The sequence below is a fragment of the Aulonocara stuartgranti genome (assembly GCF_965226115.1).
Source record: "Aulonocara stuartgranti genome assembly, chromosome: 23".
NCBI classification, from domain to species: domain Eukaryota; kingdom Metazoa; phylum Chordata; class Actinopteri; order Cichliformes; family Cichlidae; genus Aulonocara; species Aulonocara stuartgranti.
In genome coordinates, this window is record NC_138958.1 from 32,179,561 (window position 1) to 32,199,658 (window position 20,098).

General features: G+C 40.7%; 1 protein-coding gene across 5 annotated transcripts in view; it reads left to right on the top strand.

Annotated features, from left to right (window-relative positions):
• The window catches only part of LOC309700327 (sodium channel protein type 2 subunit alpha-like), a 41,453-nt gene that overhangs the window by 16,160 nt on the left and 5,195 nt on the right, over positions 1-20,098 (top strand). For 3 of the 5 annotated variants that reach the window (XM_082523845.1, XM_082523846.1, XM_082523849.1), the window contains 16 exons: positions 85-363; positions 945-1,286; positions 2,045-2,177; positions 2,271-2,509; positions 2,622-2,795; positions 4,643-4,999; positions 5,432-5,956; positions 9,209-9,344; positions 12,974-13,128; positions 13,392-13,565; positions 13,954-14,076; positions 16,043-16,315; positions 17,473-17,526; positions 17,690-17,827; positions 19,586-19,690; positions 19,782-20,052. In XM_082523845.1, coding sequence (XP_082379971.1) covers positions 85-363; positions 945-1,286; positions 2,045-2,177; positions 2,271-2,509; positions 2,622-2,795; positions 4,643-4,999; positions 5,432-5,956; positions 9,209-9,344; positions 12,974-13,128; positions 13,392-13,565; positions 13,954-14,076; positions 16,043-16,315; positions 17,473-17,526; positions 17,690-17,827; positions 19,586-19,690; positions 19,782-20,052 — 3,478 coding nt within the window. The remainder of the gene's footprint in view (positions 1-84; positions 364-944; positions 1,287-2,044; positions 2,178-2,270; positions 2,510-2,621; positions 2,796-4,642; positions 5,000-5,431; positions 5,957-9,208; positions 9,345-12,973; positions 13,129-13,391; positions 13,566-13,953; positions 14,077-16,042; positions 16,316-17,472; positions 17,527-17,689; positions 17,828-19,585; positions 19,691-19,781; positions 20,053-20,098) is intronic. The other 2 variants (XM_082523847.1, XM_082523848.1) reach the window with 1 other exon arrangement.

Genomic DNA, 20,098 nt, shown 5'->3' on the forward strand with positions numbered 1-20,098 from the left:
CTCCTCCGCTTCAGTCTGCCAGAGCCTCTGAGACAGTCGCTGGGTTGCTATGACAACTGTGTTTGTGTTCGGATTGGCTGGCAGGTTGCCGCGGCAGCAGCCACAGAGAGTGGCGAATACAGCGGGAGAGGACGCCCTACCTCCGAGTCCTCCTCAGGGACATCTAAGCTCAGCTCGAAAAGCGCCAAAGAGCGACGCAACAGGCGGAAGAAGAGGAAGCAGAGGGAGGAAGAGGAGGAGAGGGGGTGCCGTGACAAGTTCCACAAATCTGAGTCTGAGGACAGCATCAAGAGGTCCAGCTTCCGTTTCTCTATTGATGCCAACAGGCTTTCTTATGAGAAGAGATGCTCTTCACCCAACCAGGTAAATAAAAAGAGTTCAATAAAATCAAGACAGTGTTGTCTAATATTTATTCAAATCAGTATGCATTTGTGAAGAAGTGATGTAAAATGAACAATCTTGCTTTTTCTTTGCAATGTCAAAGAATCCTTGAAAAATTCCTGAAATAGATACAGATCTGTATCAGCTTTCAAAGGTCATCCCTTGTAAGCTTGGCCAAACCCCACACTGGGTAAGATTTTTAATGAAATTATGTAGAATTGTATGACTAACCATACCAGCAACTAAATGAGCTGCAGACTGTGAACAGATCCATCTCTAATGGGGTAAAAAAACTAAACATTACTTGTTTATTATTGAGGCCTAGAGATGCCAGTAGAGAGAATATATTGAGACAGACTAACTATTTCATCTTTACGCTAAGTTAAGCTAACCTCATTAGTGTAAACTCATGTTGGCTGTAGCTCTGGAGGTTACCATTTTCCAGAAGTACACGGGTAGAAAATGCATACGCTTCAGTCAGGTTCAGTTAGATGCTGCATTCTCCTTCATGTCCTCTATAATTACTTTCCTTACTTATCTAACCCCATCTCCGCCCCCCCCAGTCTCTTCTCAGTATCCGTGGCTCAATCTTCTCACCTCGGAGGAACAGCCGTGCAAGTCTTTTCAGCTTCCGTGGCCGGGCGCGAGACATGGGCTCCGAGAACGACTTTGCGGATGACGAGCACAGCACCTTTGAGGAGAGCGACAGTCGCCGGGGCTCCTTGTTCTTGCCGCGCCGCCTCGAGCGCCGGTGCAGTGCCGTTAGCCAGACCAGCCTCGGAGCACCTCGGATAATGCTGCCCGCCAATGGCAAGATGCACTGTGCAGTAGACTGCAACGGTGTGGTGTCACTGGTCGGTGGAACTTCTGTAACAACCTCTCCTGTAGGTCTCCTGCTGCCTGAGGTGACTTAACGGTTTCATGGTTTATTTTCCCATTGACTTCCTCCAGTTCATACCTTTCCCTTTATTTGATTTCCTCATTATTCTGTTGTTGAAAAATAGATATGAGATATCATATTGTCATATTAAATTCTCATTACATTGGTACACATTTCTTGACAAGGTCTGTAGCTGTAAATGATGCAGGATTGTACAACAGTACTATTAATCTTACAAAACCCAACACTACTGCATGAGAGATCAGATAGAACCAGAAGGAAGGTAACTGGGTACATTTGCTTGAGTACTTCACTGGAGTGGAGATTTAAAATACTTTTACTTGTAGTGTAAGAATTTCTATGTTCTGCTGCTTTCTGCTTTTTCAATGCTTATTTTATACTTTATTTAGCTAAAGATACTTACTAGTTTGCAGATAATTTGCTTTATTATTAACATAAGAAATTTAAGTAATAAGTAATTAAAATCTTCAACAACTGAAACTTTAAAGAGGAAGATGCACATCAGCAGATAGTTGTGATCAATAATACGTATATAGTGCTGTGTATGATTATGACACTTAATCAATATTCTTTAAATATTTTGATTATTCAAATTTTGTGCTATTAAGCTACAAAGTAGAAATCTAAGTTGTAATAAGTTCAAAAAAAGAAAAATTGTTTAGCAAAACAGTTCTGGTGCATTAAATGACAACGTGTATTGCAGCGATACTAAAAAGACAGCCTCACAGTGTGTGTTTCTTTTTCTTGTATGTTTTTTTACAGGGGACAACTACAGATACTGAGCTTAAGAAACGGCGGTCGGGTTTTCACCAGCCATCTATGGATTATTTAAATGAACCAGGTGGCCGACAGAGAGCCATGAGTGTGGCCAGTATCCTCACCAACACTATGGAAGGTCAGGTCATACACATTTGTAAATCCAGAGAAATAAAACAAACTGCATTCTGAACCCACTAAAACTCATGAAGATGTTTTTATTGTACTCCAGAACTTGAAGAGTCGAGACAAAAATGCCCTCCTTGCTGGTATAGATTTGCCAACACCGGCCTGATCTGGGATTGTTGTCCTGCGTGGCTGAAAATCAAAGAGATTGTCAGCATGGTGGTCATGGATCCATTTGTGGATCTAGCAATCACAATTTGCATAGTCCTCAACACCCTTTTCATGGCCATGGAGCATTACCCCATGACAGAAGAATTTGATAATGTCCTTTCTGTGGGAAACTTGGCAAGTATTCATTGTGTTTCACTTAAACTTGACAAAACCAGAACCATTGTCATTGTGAGTCATCTTTTATAATCCAGATTGATTTAAAACTGCTTTTATTCCCCATTGTTAGGTGTTTACAGGCATCTTCACAGCAGAGATGTGCTTTAAGATTATCGCTCTGGATCCCTACTATTACTTCCAGGAGGGCTGGAACATCTTTGATGGCATTATTGTTAGCCTCAGCCTGATGGAGCTTGGCTTGGCTAACGTTGAAGGGCTGTCTGTACTCAGGTCCTTCAGATTGGTAAGATCACTCACAGATACGCTGGGTTCAGAACGCCTCAGTCTCCAATAACACCAAGATGTTTCAAAAAATTCTCTTTAATAATGAGGGAATGATGTAATAACAGCACATGAAAGGCATCACTGAAAGTTACTTTTGTCTTTGGTGTAAAGTGAGATCTCCCTGTTTCATCCGATTAGCTTTTTGACTTTTGCTAGTTGTAAAGAGAGACAACAAGTACGTAATGGACTTGACTGACCACTCAGTGGTTTACATTACAAATCACATTCACACATTAACACATCACTTAATTTAATGCACTTTAAGCACTTTAGTTGGTCAGAAGGTTCCTTTGTGAGTGCGCATGCGCCATTAGCGTGCTGCCTGCTGTAACCCCTAATTTCCCTCGGGATGAATAAAGTATTCTGATTCTGATTCTGATGTCTGCCTCACATCTATTCCCACTGAAATTTCAAATGACCACTTAGCCTAACATGCTTGTTTTTGGATTGTAGTTTCAGTAGATTATTAAAGTTATTGGAAAAACAGATCTGTTCATGTAATATGTGGCAAAAGACAAGAAGTAATTAGAAGCACAAAAACAACTTGTCTCACTCAAAATGAGGATTGCATATGAAACATGGACATGGCCACCCATTGGTTTGCAGACTTCATATTGAGCTGAGGATTTTCACTAAGAAAGCAGTGGATCTCTCTGAGAAACTGAGGGCACTGCATGTCTCAAGGCCTCAGACACACAGGCTAAGATACTGGTTGGTGACTTCTCATAACCCACGGTCACTACAAATGTGCATTCCTAGCCAGTTGGCAAGTCATTGCTGGCTGTCACCAGGTGAAATCTGCTGCAAATAGGGTGTTGCTCACAAGAAGCCAAACCTTCTTGTGAATGCTTTGGCTGCGAGCAGATTGCTGTGGTTGCCCAAGACACTGTCTTAAAATAAAATAAAAATACATGTCATTTTATTCTCCGAGCTGTAGTGAAACTGTAAGTACCATCGTGCAATCTGGAAGTGGAGAACAGTTGGTCCTTACCATTGCTACCAACACATTTCAAGAGATACAGCTTTTTCTTTGAAGGCAAATGTGCTCAACTTCAGGTTGGCGTCCCACTTCTCACAGTATCACTATTGCTTGATGGGTAGTTTGCAAAAGTTGCATAGAGATTGGCATTTTCTATAGTGCAATAACCAATACCACTTTTGACCAGTGTCACGCTAGCAACTGCCAGCAGCCTGTAGAAACTACTTGACAGCCATTCACAGAATACATATTTTTACCTAGGGGGTAATCAGGGGTCGCTGACCAGTCACTGACCTGCATTAATGTGGCTCTAGCAACCAGTTTCAGAGAGACTTCTAGCACGCTCCTGCGTAAACATTTGTGACTGGTCAGGGAATACATTTCTCTTGTGACCGGTGGTTGCCAGATGATCACTGATCGGTCTTTAGGGCTGTGTGACTAAACTCAATCAGGAAAATGTGTACAATGAATCACGTGAAAAGTAGATGGTAGTGGTAAATGGACTGGTTCTTATATAGTGCTTTTCTACTCTACCTGAGCACTCAAAGCACTTTATACAACTTGCCTCATTCACCCATTCATACAAGCAGAAAAAGCAGAAAAGAGTCTATGGGCTGCTGGTATTCACTTCTATACAATCTGACTTTCAGAGTAGCCAACCCCTGATGGCCATCAGAAGACACACACATTTAAACACGTGACTTTCTTTTTTGGACTAAGAAACTAGGCCTGTTGGTGGTCTATAAATAAAACATGTGTCAGTAACTGATAAGATTAAAATCTGATATATATAATATATATATATATAATTTCTTTTCCTCAAACAGCTGAGAGTCTTCAAACTAGCCAAGTCTTGGCCGACTTTGAACATGCTCATCAAGATCATCGGTAACTCTGTGGGTGCTCTGGGAAATTTGACTCTGGTGCTGGCCATCATCGTGTTCATCTTCGCTGTGGTGGGCATGCAGATGTTTGGCAAAAACTACAAGGAGTGCGTGTGTAAGATTTCAGAGGACTGCATGTTGCCCCGCTGGCACATGCACGATTTCTTCCACTCCTTCCTTATCGTGTTCCGGGTGCTGTGTGGAGAGTGGATTGAAACCATGTGGGACTGCATGGAGGTGGCAGGACAGACTATGTGTCTTATCGTCTTCATGATGGTCATGGTGATTGGAAACCTGGTGGTATGGGCTCAATATTTTCTTTTAAGTTTTTCACCTTTGGACAGCCATTAAGCTACGTACACACTGGAAGCGATCTGCTTGTGGCACATGTTGTTGAATCTAATGAAACTGGTTGCTTGTGGACATTCTATGCTCCGGTTGCGTAGGTGAGCTAACATATTTACTACCAGGTCATATATCAGTTAGCTGTATTCTTCACTCTAATTGGTCTTTGCTTCAGGTGCTCGCTTGTAACTTGAGCAAGTTTCTTTTTAGGAAGTTTATCTCTAAACATCATTCGCTTTCTATGGTATCTAGTCGCCAGGTTGCTGCAAATCATTTCCGGGGTGTACGTAGCTGTAGAGTTTTTATCAAATGTCGACTTCATAGGGCAAAGAGTTAAATCTGTATAAAATAGAGTTTTTATGTTTTCCTGCCATGACTCTTTCCTAGGTTCTAAATCTCTTCCTGGCTCTCCTACTGAGTTCATTCAGTGCCGACAACCTGGCGGCAACCGATGAGGACAGCGAGATGAACAACCTGCAAATTGCTGTGGGCAGGATCCAGCGGGGCATCGCATTTGTCAAAAACGCAGTGCGGCAGTTCCTCCAGAGCTTGTGCTTTGGCAGGGGCGGAAAGGGCTCTGGTCTTGCTGAGGAAAGCAAACCCCTGGATGAACTACACAGCAATGGCAAGGGCAACTGCATTTCCAATCACACAACAGTGGAAATCACCAAAGACCCCAGTGGGGTGTACATGAGGGAGGGCAACGGACGACCAGGAGGGCTGGTGGTTGGGGTCAGTGTAGGACGGGACAGTACGGGAAAATACCCAGTTGAGGACTGTGACTACATGTCATTTATTCATAACCCCAGCCTGACAGTCACGGTGCCTATTGCTGTGGGCGAGTCAGACTTTGAGAACCTAAACACAGAAGATTTCAGTAGCGACTCATCTGACGTGGAGGGCAGCAAAGAGGTAAGATGAAAAATGAAGTGACTGCAGTATGTCAGATTAACAGAAATCTCTTGAATGACACAGCTTTTTTATTTGATTAGCTCCTTTATGTGTAAACTTAACACCCAATAGAAGTCAATCACTATATGAATAAGTCAAGAGATTGCCTTTTGAGAAATTTTCCAGAGACAGTCAAGCAGTTTTAAAATAACACACCTGCTGACTCATTTGTACATGCATCATGCCGTGTTGCTGATGAAATCTGCTCGAGATTTTAGTCAGACCTGCAGCTCTTGGCAGTAGAATAAGATACAACGTTACAAATAATGACTCAAATTTGCATTTTGACCAATGAAACAGTTTAACGTTGACCATATACATAAGGCTATGTGTCTCTGTAATATTTCATGTAGACTTGCTTAATATCTTGTTTTCTTTAGGGGACATGTGTGCCTGTGTGGAGAAAGACTTAATGAAGCAGCCGTATTATTAGAAATGTAGAGATGTTGCTCTATCAGCTTGCGTCCGGACATTAATAAAATGTTTAAACAAAACAAGTTACCTCACCCTTAAGACATGTTTTTCTTTTCTAATTCATTGCCTATTCTAGTAGAGCAGCAGCTACATTTGCTCTTGAGCCTTGCCAGGCTGACAGAGCACTGAGACTGTGCTCCCCGGTGATGTCAACCTGTTACTGTGGGTGTGGTGCCAATTATCTGTGATTCAAAACAACCCAGAAGACTATGTCCACTATATTATGTCGACGGCACCTCATCATCCATATATGAATCAGGCAATGGTGATCTTTAAACCCTGTATCGAGTAGTTAGTGAGCCATTATATTCATGCAGCAAACGATGCTGTGTTGTCATAATATTTAATGTCATAAACTCAAATTATAGCAAACATCAATTTAAACATTAGGAGCTACACCGGTGAGGGGTTGGTGGATGTTCTTATTGTGTATGCGTTGTGTGAGACGTGTCAACCCACTGTTTTTGCATTGCTGTTAGGAAATGTGTATTTGGGGACAGCTAAAGTCATATTCTCTGAGGATAAGTGGTCCCCTTGTTGTGTGTTGTGGGCTGACCAGTGAAAACAGATTTGAGGTTGTATGTTAGCTTTTGGTGTGTATGACTTACTTTGTTTAACCCCCCGTTTGTTATTGCAGCGGTGTCACAGGCGCTCTCAAGGTTTTCAGTGAGAGGAGAATTGTAAGACCTCTTTATTGTACCATAGCACTAACCATGAGGACTGCCTATGCCATTTACAGACAAACAACACACTTACTTTTTTGTCATACCTTCAATGGATTGCCCATTTTTGTTCTTTGCCTGGTCTGCCCTCCGTTCCCCTACCCCACCCTACCCCTCCTTCTTTGCTTTATCCCCTCCCTTTCCCAAACAGCAGGGCACTCACTGCTGTAACCTCTGAGTCCTTCTGTAACCCCCCCCTACCCCACCCGCCCCTTTCATAATTTATCTCTGAGCATCAGGCTGTATTGCAGTTCCAAACCATTAAGAATGAGCAACACCACCTCTTTTTCCATTGATAGATAAACTCATCTAACATGACGTTTGCTTTTGATTTCATTGCTTGGTTTTTGACTTGGTTTTGGGACTTGATTGGCATCAAACACTCCGAGCTTGAGAATGAAGGAAGAGAGGAAGAGGAGAATGAAGAGGAGTAAGGGGGAAAAAGATGGAATGGGGAAATGAATTTTGCTTTAGCTGGACAAAATTCATTTGTCTGGTTCATAGCCCATGCATACATACATGAAAAACTTGTTTTTTGTCTTACTTGAGTAATAGCGGAATGATGAAAGATTCTTAACAGAATTCTTTCCGAGAAGAAAATAAAGAAATGCTGATGTGTAAATGATGACTTTTGCAGGGTGGTAAAACAGGTAACACATGGCTGGTTATACTGAATCAGAGTTATGTAAATGAGGGCAAATGCTTTATATATACATGCTTAAGAAGCCACCTCTGTTGTTGGCGCTTCTGCCCCTGTGTTATCGACTTTTGTTACACTGCAAATATTTCATCACCTGATAATTAAGTCTACCAGTTATTATCCCGATAAAAATATGTTAGGTTAAGACTAAAAGCCTTGTATGTAGTTGACATCCAGAAGAGGTAACATGGGTTTCTTATTAAAGGTGAGAAATAGAGCGGGAGGAAACCACCCTTCCAGAAAACACTTGCAAGCAGCATGCTTCCATCATTCCCATGCCGTATTAGCTGGGTCCCACGGCAATCAGGGCTGCTGCACTGTCAGACCGACATGAGGAAACAACACCATCTCTGCCCAAAGAAAACAGACAGGAAGCCTTGCGTCACCCAAAAAGTCTCACTATATGCAGATGATTTTGTAATGGACATCACTGCATGTGAGGGTTTTAGAAAAGCGTTAGCAGTGTGCATAATTCACGGTAAGGAGGGCAGAGAGAAGGTTGAGGTGGAGGACACAAATCTTAGTCCTGGATGTTTCTGGGTATGTGTGGATGCTAATTCCGGATGTTTTACAAATGGGAACCCAAAAAATACCTGCCAGACCACATGCTGTCTTATAAACAGTGCACAGTACTGGTTTTTGCTGGTAAGCTAATGTGGTTCTCCGTCTACTTCAACACAAACAGAAGGAGCTTGTACACTGCTTTCAAGGAATGGAAATAAATGGTGTTTTCATGTCACTGAGGAAAATTTTCAGCGGCAGTTCTGAAGGTGGATTTTAGGATTGAGGGTGGGAAAAGAATTTCAGATCATAATTTTTAGAAAAGAAATGGGATAAATATCTTTAACAAATTGATTTTGAGTCAGTTTCAGTGGACATGAAAACACTGGAGCACACGTTCTGCTTGGTACTATTTCAGGCTTGGATTGATAATGCACTGGAATACTGCATGAACTATTCCTCGAACTGAGGTCACATCAAACGTACCCACAGTGCATTTCCATAACGCCAACTTCCCCATGCCACGTATTCTGATTTGAGCCATCAGATAAATCTAATTCCTAAGCCTGTAGGTACATTTGATCGATGCTGCATGTGATGATGATGATGATACAATGACTTTAAAGAGCCCAACTCTGTGAGCTATTACAGTGCCTAGTCCTCACACTATGGTATTCAATCGTGGCACTGGGGTACGTGTGACTGGAGAATCACAATGATAACCAGCTCAGAAGGTTGGCTCCTATAACCAAGGGACTTCAGTGTGATGCATTGTAGTGTGACTTTGTCCTCTCGTGTCCTTCCTCATCCATGCAGAAGCTCGACGTAGAGCCCCAGCCACTGAGCTCATCGGAGGGGAGCACAGTCGATATCCGCCCCCCTGGAGATGGGGTTGATTCAGTGGAGCTGGAACCTGAGGAGTCACTGGACCCAGAAGCCTGCTTTACAGAGGGTAAGTGGGATGCAAGGGTGATAGGCAGGGATGATGATGGAAAGTGGGAAGGTGGACCAGAGCGAGGAAGATGGGGAGACAAAACACTTCCAGAGCACATTTCAAGACTTGGAGTAAATCGCATTAACTGCTTGTGCTTAGCACAGGTCTGTCTGACTAACAACTGAGTGACAGTGAATTCAAATGCTCAGCGGAACAGATAAAAATGTGGTCTGTGGGGTTCTGTTGTTTTGTAATGTAACCTGACATTTTATCTGACATACCTTTAGTACCATTAAAGCTACTTTCAGCAGCTCTGCTGTTCATAAAGGGGTCACTACAGCGGGTAGCTCTGACTATTTAATTTGGGAGATTTTTATGTCGCGTGGCCTTCCTGAGGGGATTTGTGTCCTCCTGGGATCGAGGCAGAGATATTTTGCTTGTTAGGTGTGTAAACCACTACTGGAGCCACCTCCAGTACAATCGTGAATATGCATATAACAGATGTAAGCAATATATTATGACTTGCATTATGAGTGTGCGTAAATCATAGCAGCAGATGAAAGCATAAGACCCCGAATGAATTAACAACAAAGAACAACATATTTTAACGCTATTCTATGTTACTAATATGTCAAATAGAACATTAAGACCCTTTCAGTGAGCAATCATATTTTAACTTTCAGTGGATTTTCAAACAACTGCATGGAAAGATTTTATGAAATGTTGGTGAAAAAAAATAAACTGAACTGAATTCTGTATGCTGCCTGAAAGTTTTGTGGACTCCTTTGATTTTGTTTTTCAATTTTTTTAAGCTTTTGCATTTTCATAAGATAGCATAGAAGAGAGACAGGAAAGCAGAGAGTGTGAGAGTGTGTGGGAGAAGATGTACAGCAAAGGGCCTTGGGTCAGAACCAACCCTGGGCCACTGCATTCAGCCTTGTGGCATCTGGTTGCCTACTCAGGTTGTGAGCTAAACAGGCATGCTTAACATGTGACTTTGATTTGAATCACACCACTTTAATAGTTTGCAGTGAAGCATGGTCACAGATCTAGAGCAGTAAGCTTGGTTGGTTTATCAGTTTTTGGGTAAAAAAATGATTGAAATCAATAATTAATGACATTAGGACATTTCTGGATGTTTGGATATTTATTTCAGTCACTTTAAGGTTATTTACAAAATAAAACCCCTCAAACAAAAAAAGCTGACTGATTTCTTGTGGGTAATTTTGTTAACACATTCAGTTGGATCAAAAAGGGATTACATCAAAGCTCTTCTTTGGTCCCAACTACTAAACAGCATCTTCTAAGTTCGCTGTTGCCATCTGCATACATAAAAATTCCCATTCACTACTTACATTCAGAATCGAGCCAGAACATCATAGGTCTGAAATAGATTTCCCAAAATTCCTCCACAAATAGTGATGTAGTTGCTACAGGATAGCGATTGCTGTTAAACTGTGAGGTGACATAAGTGCAACCTTGCTTTTTGAGAATGACACAAATATTAGTTTTCACAAAGTTTGCTGCTAAACTGCTTTTAGATCTTTGTCTCAGTTGTTTCTGTGATGTACTGAAATATAATTACAAGAACTTCATACGTTTCAAATTACATGACAAATGCAAAGAGTCAGTACTTGCAGTGTTGGCCCTTCTTTTTCAGGACCTCTGCAATTTGACTGGGCATGCTCTCAATCAACTTCTGGGCCAAATCCTGACTGATAGCAACCCATTCTTTCATAATCACTTCTTGGAGTTTGTCAGAATTAGTGGGTTTTTGTTTGTCCACCCGCCTCTTGAGAATTGACCACAAGTTCTCAATGGGATTAAGATCTGGGGAGTTTCCAGGCCATGGACCCAAAATTTCAACGTTTTGTTCCCCGAGCCACTTAGTTATCACTTTTGCCTTATGGTACGGTGCTCCATCGTGCTGGAAAATGCATTGTTCTTCACCAAACTGTTGTTGCATTGTTGGAAGAAGTTGCTGTTGGAGGGTGTTTTGGTACCATTCTTTATTCATGGCTGTGTTTTTGGGCATAATTGTGAGTGAGCCCACTCCCTTGGATGAGAAGCAACCCCACACATGAATGGTCTCAGGATGCTTTACTGTTGGCATGACACAGGACTGATGGTAGCACTCACCCTTTCTTCTCCGGACAAGCCTTTTTCCAGATGCCCCAAACAATAGGAAAGAGGCTTCATCTGAGAATATGACTTTGCCCCAGTCCTCTGCAGTCCATTCACCATACTTTCTGCACAAGATCAATCTCTCCCTGATATTTTTTTTGGAGAGAAGTGGCTTCTTTGCTGCCCTTCTTGACACCAGGCCATCTTCCAACAGTCTTCGCCTCACTGTGTGTGCAGATGCACTCACACCTGCCTGCTGCCATTCCTGAGCAAGCTCTGCACTGGTGGCACTCCGATCCAGCAGCTGAATCCTCTTTAGGAGACGATCCTGGCGCTTGCTGGACTTTCTTGGATGCGCTGAAGCCTTCTTAACAAGAATTGAACCTCTTTCCTTGAAGTTCTCGATGATCCTATAAATTGTTGATTTAGGTGCAATCTTAGTAGCCACAATATCCTTGCCTGTGAAGCCGTTTTTATGCAACGCAATGATGGCTGCACGTGTTTCTTTGCAGGTCACCATGGTTAACAATGGAAGAACAATGATTTCAAGCATCACCCTCCTTTTAACATGTCAAGTCTGCCATTCTAACCCAATCAGCCTGACATAATGATCTCCAGCCTTGTGCTCATCAACATTCTCACCTGAGTTAACAAGACGATTACTGAAATGATCACAGCAGGTCCTTTAATGACAGCAATGAAATGCAGTGGAAAGGTTTTTTTTGAGATTAAGTTAAATTTCATGGCAAAGAAGGACTATGCAATTCATCTGATCACTCTTCATAAGTATATGCAAATTGCTATTATACAAACTTAAACAGCAACTTTTCCAATTTCCAATATTTGTGTCATTCTCAAAACTTTTGGCTACGACTGTACAACCAGTTGACAACTATTTGAGTTGGATGGACTACTCCAGCGACTTACTGTGCCAATAATATGGACTTATTGTCACAAACTGACTCCAATCTGTGTGAAAGTGAATCCAGTCGGTCCGAGTCAGACCTAAATGTTTGGAAACTGGTTGCCTCTCACCAGCTAATCTGAGCAACAGCTTTGCAATCAAAGTAGCACCCAGAAATACAACACAATACAAATACAACAGAATACAACACCCTCAACCCCTGGGCAACCATTTGGTCACCACAACTTATTGCAGTCAATCACAGAATATGAAAATTCTTCAATAAAAACAGTGTGTGGGGGGAGGGTCGACCCTGATCACAATGAAACTTCAAGAAGTCATGAACAGGACAGAAGCAGTGTTATGTGAAATAACAACAAAAGACTCAATTATTGTAACAGCAGTGAAAATTCAGTTTATTCTGGGATTTTGTTGGCTAAAATGTTAGCAACAACCTTTACCGTATTAAGGCATGCAGTTCGTATTCATATAACTTATCTGGATAACAGAAAGCAGTCCCGCAATATGTTATCCAGTGGGGCCGTGTTTATGTGTTGATTCACCATGGAGTTTTGATACCTGGGTTTCATTTCTCATTCTGTTTTCTCTGTGCCTGCAGGCTGTGTGCGCAGGTTCCAGTGCTGCCAGATCAGTGAGGAGGGAGACAAGTTTAAGAGCTGGTGGACACTCAGGAAAACCTGCTTTATCATAGTAGAGCATAACTGGTTTGAATCCTTCATCATATTCATGATTCTGCTGAGCAGTGGAGCACTGGTGAGTGGGTGTTAGACATCTTGATAAACACTGCTGGGGTCTGTCTTATGAACAGAGTTTGTTCTTCACTGCACTCGTTTGGCTTGCTTTTATATACTTTCTGTTTTTATTTCACAGTCTGAAAGCACCACATTTAGGACAGCTTCAGTTCTCTAAGCAGTTATTGTACCTGTTAACATTCTGAATAGATCTTTGATGAATCACTTATTTCACACTTCACTATTTCTATCTAAAGTTTCTATAAAATATTCAATGCTGCACAGGCTTTTGAGGACATTTACATCGAGCAGCGGCGGACCATCAAAACCGTGCTAGAGTACGCAGACAAAGTGTTCACTTACGTCTTCATCCTTGAAATGCTGTTAAAGTGGGTGGCATATGGCTTTGTCAAGTACTTCACCAATGCCTGGTGCTGGCTGGACTTCTTAATTGTAGACGTAAGTATATTCAGTGTTCTCTCTTATTAAAATTAAGCCTCCAATCTGGTGTACAATGAGACAATAGAACCAGAAAGCACCTTAACAGCATATGGACTGGTAACTGGAACAGACCGCTACCATGGCCCACACCAAGACTTAAGTTAGCAAAGTCAGCTGAATCTTCTTCCCTCCATTCTTTGTGATAACATAAGCCAGCTCATTAAACATTTGACAAGAAAGAAAATTAACTTTAATAACAGCCATGCTGACATAATTGTAGTTAACTTATTGTTCTGTCATTTCTTTACTTGAAGTTGTTTTTCTAACACTCATTATAGCACAGAGCAAGTGAAATCCTTTCATTTTTCACCCTTCACCCTGCTTATCTGATATTATCTCCTCTCAGGTGTCCTTGGTCAGCCTGGTAGCAAATGCTCTGGGCTACTCTGAGCTTAGTGCCATCAAATCTCTGAGGACACTGCGAGCTCTACGGCCCCTGAGGGCCTTGTCTCGGTTTGAGGGCATGAGGGTAAGAACAGCAGGAATACTGTTTGTGGGCAAGTTGAAAAAAAAAGAATTAAGATCAATTCTCACACCAACCAATTACATCTTCCATATGCTTCAAAATGTCTAGGTTTCAGATATTCAGTTAAATTGTAAAATATGATGGAATTCAGTTTTACTTTTATCTGTTTATGTACCAATAGTTAAGGGAAAAAAATACCACTCTCTTGTTAGTTAGTACAGTCGATGCCTTGAGCACCTGCAAATTGTTAAAAACACACATTTCTGACATGCATATAAATCCCTATTTTTATAGTTTAAACCCTAAATATGCCCAAAATACGTGAGAGAGCTACGGGCAGTAAAATGTTACGATTCTGGAATACTGGACTGCCCGAGATGAATAATGCTCTTGGATTGGCTACTTTCAAACTTTCTATCACTTAGTACAGTGGTATGTCACGACCCCAAGCTGAGCTTTCCTCTATGATTGCTTCGTGTTGTTTCTACTAACAAGACTAAGAAGTCTCTACTTTTTAAAGAAAATTTAGTGTATTCTGGCTTGATTTGTCTGAGAACCTAAAAATATATAAATAACTAACTGCAACCCGAGTGCTGGCTGTGTCATGCAAAGATGATGACCTGCTCTAAATTTTAAAAAGCAACCTGAGATCAAACCACCAACTTTCTGATTAGTAGATGACCTGTTCTATTCAATTCAATTTTCACTTCTAATTTATTCATACAGCGCTAAATCACAGCAACACTTGCCTCAAGGTGCATTATATTGTCGGGTAGACCCTTACAATAATGCATACAGACAAAAACCCAACAATCATATGACCCCCTATGAGCAAGCACTTTGGCGACAGTGGGATGGAAAAACTTCCCTTTTACAGGAAGCTCTACCTCCTGAACTACAGCCACCAGGTTCTGAGCATGTGCTCACTGATTAATGACTTGTCAGATCATTAGTCAATGAGCACCCAGTTTCATTCCACATATAATCCTCCATTAAGAAAAACAGTATGACCAAGACTTATAAAGACTTTTGGTAGCGATATCATTGCTATCATCTAACTCTGGGCAATGTAACGTAAATAGGTTTATTTTGCAAACGGTATGTAAAAATGCTCATTTGAACTTTCAGCCTACGTCTTTATTTTCCTTAGAAAGGTGAATTCTTATGACATTCTTTTTGTTCTCTGTATCGCTGAAGCTGTATAGACATTCTCAGTGTTTTTGTTAGATATGCTTTTAGATATGCTGAAGGGAAAATGCCCCCATATTTTTTTTACTTTCGTGTTTCAATATTTTAATGTTACTTGATAAATCTTTTTACAGAGGTATTGTAAGAAGGTTTTAGCTTTTTAGGGGGCCTGTCTGTAAGACTGCATGCTTTTAAAACTTCTGTAAATGTATCATTTCCTTACAGTTGGACACTGTAATTGTTCTCTCTGCATGACTTTCTTCACATTGTGTTAATGGATTGCTGTATATAGCTGTTCTCAGGCATTGTTTTTCTGGCATTGCTTGCGTGGTGCCTTTGACCTGTAATTTTTTTCTTTGTTGTGTGTCTTTTTTTCATTTACAGTCAAACAAAATGTTGTGACTTCATCCCGCCTCTCTAAGGTTTTTTTCTGTTTTGCTTTTTTACCTTTCAAATGGTAGCCTTTTCACCTATCCACCTTCTTCTTTCCAACTGTCATGTTGTTAAGTAGATATGTATGGTGTTAAGAGCTTTATGTGTGCAGATACTGTTTATTAATCACAGCTCTGAGTAACACAGCTTCACTGTTAACTTTTGATTCAGTCTTGGTATTTGTTCTGAAAGCATAAACATTTTGGCTCAATCCAGTCAGTTGACCACATGTGCTTCTGACAGCTAAGTGATAAGATAATTGTAATGGCCAGTTATCCTTCTTTAGCACAGACTTTGATTTGAGAAAACGGTGAGTTCTGAGTCAGACTGTGTGTTTCGACATCCCCAGGTTGTGGTGAATGCATTGCTGGGAGCCATCCCCTCCATCATGAACGTGCTGCTGGTCTGCCTCATATTTTGGCTCATCTTCAGCATCATGGGTGTCAACCTGTTTGCGGGCAAGTACTACTACTGCGTCAATGCCACCACGGATGAGCCCTTCCCTAGCGAAGTCGTCAACAACAAGTCTGACTGCCTGAGCTTGAATGACAGTGCCCGCTGGAAGAATGTTAAAATCAACTTTGACAATGTGGGAGCCGGCTATCTGGCTCTGTTGCAAGTGGTGAGTTTAGATTGCAATTGGCATTAAGAAGAAAAGAGCAGAAATCTCAAAGTATACATATGTATTTGGAATCATTTATGCCGAAACTGTCTGACTTCTACAATTCTGTTTTGTGATTTGAGTCTGTCTTTAGCTTTAATCTTGCAGTTGGCGCCATCCATCCGTAAACTATATCCACTTATTCGTATAGATTGGGAGATTTTACTCTGGTCAAATTGAGGAAAAAAAAACAAGCAGGAAAAGAAAAACATGTAAACTCAAACACAAAGCCACCATCTGACCAGCACACTTCAACACAGAACCATTTGGGGTTAGGTGAGAGGTTTGACAGGACCACTTAGTCAAAAGGTCATTTTGACGTTTGATGGTCATTTTTGGATTAGGTCATTTGTATTTGGTGGTATGTCTCAATTTGATGACCTACACACACAGTTCAAAATCCTAAAGCAAAGAAAGCACACAGCCGGTCCTTCCATGTATAAAGAGAGAAGGACTGAAGAATCTGTAGCCCTATATTGCCATTATGAGAGTATAATGAAAAATAATTGTGCTAACCTTGTAGTTCCATTCCTTGGACTTATTAGTCTGCTTGCCTATCGATTCCACTTATCAGTTCCACTTGCACTACAGTCAGCTGATTTCAGTCTGTGTGCCAGAAGAGGGAAACAGTGGCGCAGTCTACAGCATGGTTATAAACGTTACTTTTATTTTTATTACATAAAAGGACAAGTGTGCAAACTTCAACATGTACAAGCAGTCAGGCTGCTGAAACTGTTTAGAGGCAGAAGCTGTTTGCTGTCATGCAAACATGTTCATGTTTCTAAAGTAGAATTACTGTGGCATCACTATAAAATCTCTTTGTGCTGGTTTTCATCTTTGCCACTGCACTTAGGTGCCACTTGAGCTCCGGTACCAAGCAGAGTGAGCACAGGGGCCACTAGAAGATGCCGAACCCTAAGGCCATCCTCATGAAGTCTATTTTTGATTGTTTCTACTGGAGGTTGCTTTGTGGTCATTTTGTAGGGTTTTGGCAGTGCTCAAAAGAGCACCTACAAGTCCTGACGATGGGTTAAGGACTTCTACAGTCTTGTCTAGCTCTCATAGAGAAACTGCCCATCTCCTGCTAAAATACTGTTTCTTCTGTTACCTGCTTTTAGGCAACATTTAAGGGTTGGATGGACATCATGTATGCAGCTGTGGACTCTCGGGATGTAAGTAGATGTTTAACAGAGTTGTAGGTTTGCTTCCACATAGTGAAAAGTCCTTGCTTTTATATTTTAATATAATCTATGTTTTAATATTTTCATCATATTACATATTACATTTTTATGGTAGCTGGTATAACTTTAAATTTGCTCTTTTTTACTTTTCTAGTTGGAAGAACAGCCTAAATATGAAGTAAACTTGTACATGTACCTCTACTTTGTCATCTTCATCATCTTTGGCTCCTTCTTCACACTCAACCTTTTCATTGGTGTCATTATCGACAACTTCAATCAGCAGAAGAAAAAGATAAGTTACATCTTCATTTAAAAGTTATATTGACTAATAGTTTCTGTCAGCTAATGTAAACCGACATATTTTATAGGCTTCTTTCAGTTTGGGCATTTTAAGTTATATTATTTGTAAAGTATTACCTTTATTTATTGTATTTTTTTGGCTAGGTCTTAACACAGCAAAGGATTCTCATTATAGAGTTCAATTTAAGAGAGTTACCATTTTTATTCTAATGACTTTTTAGGATTCCTAATTGCAGTGAGCTAGCTAATTTGTGTTGTCAATCTGCAGTGAAATCTTCACACTGTTTAGTCACCAGAGACAATTCCTTCTAGTTTTCCTCTCCAGTTTATTAATTACAAGCAGATTTTGGACATGTAGCTCCTCTGTCTTTGCGTAAATGTAAAACTATAGTTTGCTCAAAACACCAAAAATGTGTTTAGTATGAAATCACTTTTTAAATCACTTTAAGAGGTGGATAACATTTTTTTAAGTAAAAAAATGGGGATGTATTTGCAGATTTGTCAAATTTGATAGATGCATACAGCTGTGTTATGTTGTCTAGATATTATACATCTAGACATGGCTGTGCAAAAATAAAATGATGGATTATTTATTTGGTTTCTGGATTTATTAAATGTCTTGTGTTACAACAGCAATGAAATTCAGACTTGTTAAATATGTTGTTGTTGAGTTAACTGCAAGCTTCCACCTTTGTTCTGTGTCTCATTTTTGTTGAGTAAATGTTATAAATGCTAATGTGGGGTTTATTTGTGGACCAAATTATATGGGCTACATTTTCAATTAAGGCAGATATGGAGATTTCTTAGATAACTCACTTATACATCCCTGCAGTAATATTTCTTAGAAAACACAAAATCGTGAATAAAATATAATAGAAGAGCGTGTCTCTCTTGAGCCACAATGCCACCTATTTTTATTAATGTTGACACAAATAGCTTTGGTAGTGCATTACAGTGTCGCTTCTTTTGAAATTGGAACACCAGTAGGAAGCAGTCCTGTGCCACACTGTGCAGAGAGCACACACAGCCTGGGTACAAAGCAGGGCAAATATAGCTAAGGTAGACCCAGGGCTGTGTTAAAGAAAGCAGTGAGCTACAAAATAATGGTCATCTAAAGCTGCTTCTGTATGCACGAGCAGTGTCGTAGCACATGCAGTGTGGAAATGTACCCTCCATTGAGCCATGCAGACTAACAAGTAGAATCGACAACACCCGAGAGATTTATGATGGAGAGGACGGGGAGGGGATGGGTCTACATTGACAGTTTCTGCATGATGGCCGGTCTGATTTGACTGACTGAGACATGTTATCGGCTGGTGTGGTACAGTGGCTCCAAAGCATCACACAGATGGTTGTTCCGTGCTGACACCAGCCACCCCCTGAGATATGTATGCAATCAGTGAGCAGCAATGAGAGTGGGATGTGTATAGTGTGTATGATGCCGAGAGGGAAATCTATATCTTTGATTAATAGAGTGTAGTAATTTTTTGGCTGAAATTTAAAGCCTTTAGGAAAGAGTAAAATGATGTACAAAATGTAACAGCAAATGGAATCGCAACAATAAACAAGGAAATATATAAATATAATATAATCATCAAACAAAACACAAATGAGCTAAATTTCCAAAATAATAACAACTAGAATGCTGATTTTAAAAAATCTGAAAATTAAAACCAGATTCATTTTGGGTTTTTGTTTTGTTTTGTTTTTTCAAAGTATGTGGTTATAACCAAGTTTTTGCTCTCTTTACTTGGGAGGTCAGGACATCTTCATGACTGAAGAACAGAAGAAATACTACAACGCCATGAAGAAGCTGGGGTCCAAGAAGCCGCAGAAACCTATACCTCGACCAACAGTGAGACTCGGACTCCTAGGTCTTTCTAATCAACTCCAAGCAGAGTGAAATGACTCATTTGTTTTCATTCCTTGTCTCTCTTTTTTTTCAGAATGCGTTTCAAGGCTGTGTCTTTGACTTCATCACAAAGCAGGCCTTTGACATCGTGATCATGATCCTCATCTGCCTTAACATGGTGACCATGATGGTAGAGACGGATGCCCAGACGAAAGAGATGGACCATATCCTGTACTGGATTAATCTGGTCTTTATTGTGCTCTTCACTGGGGAGTGTGTGCTCAAGATGATTTCACTGCGTCACTATTACTTCACCATTGGCTGGAATATTTTTGACTTTGTGGTGGTGATCCTTTCGATTGTAGGTAAGGAGATGTCCTAAAGTTCTTTTCATTTGATGGTGTTTAAAAA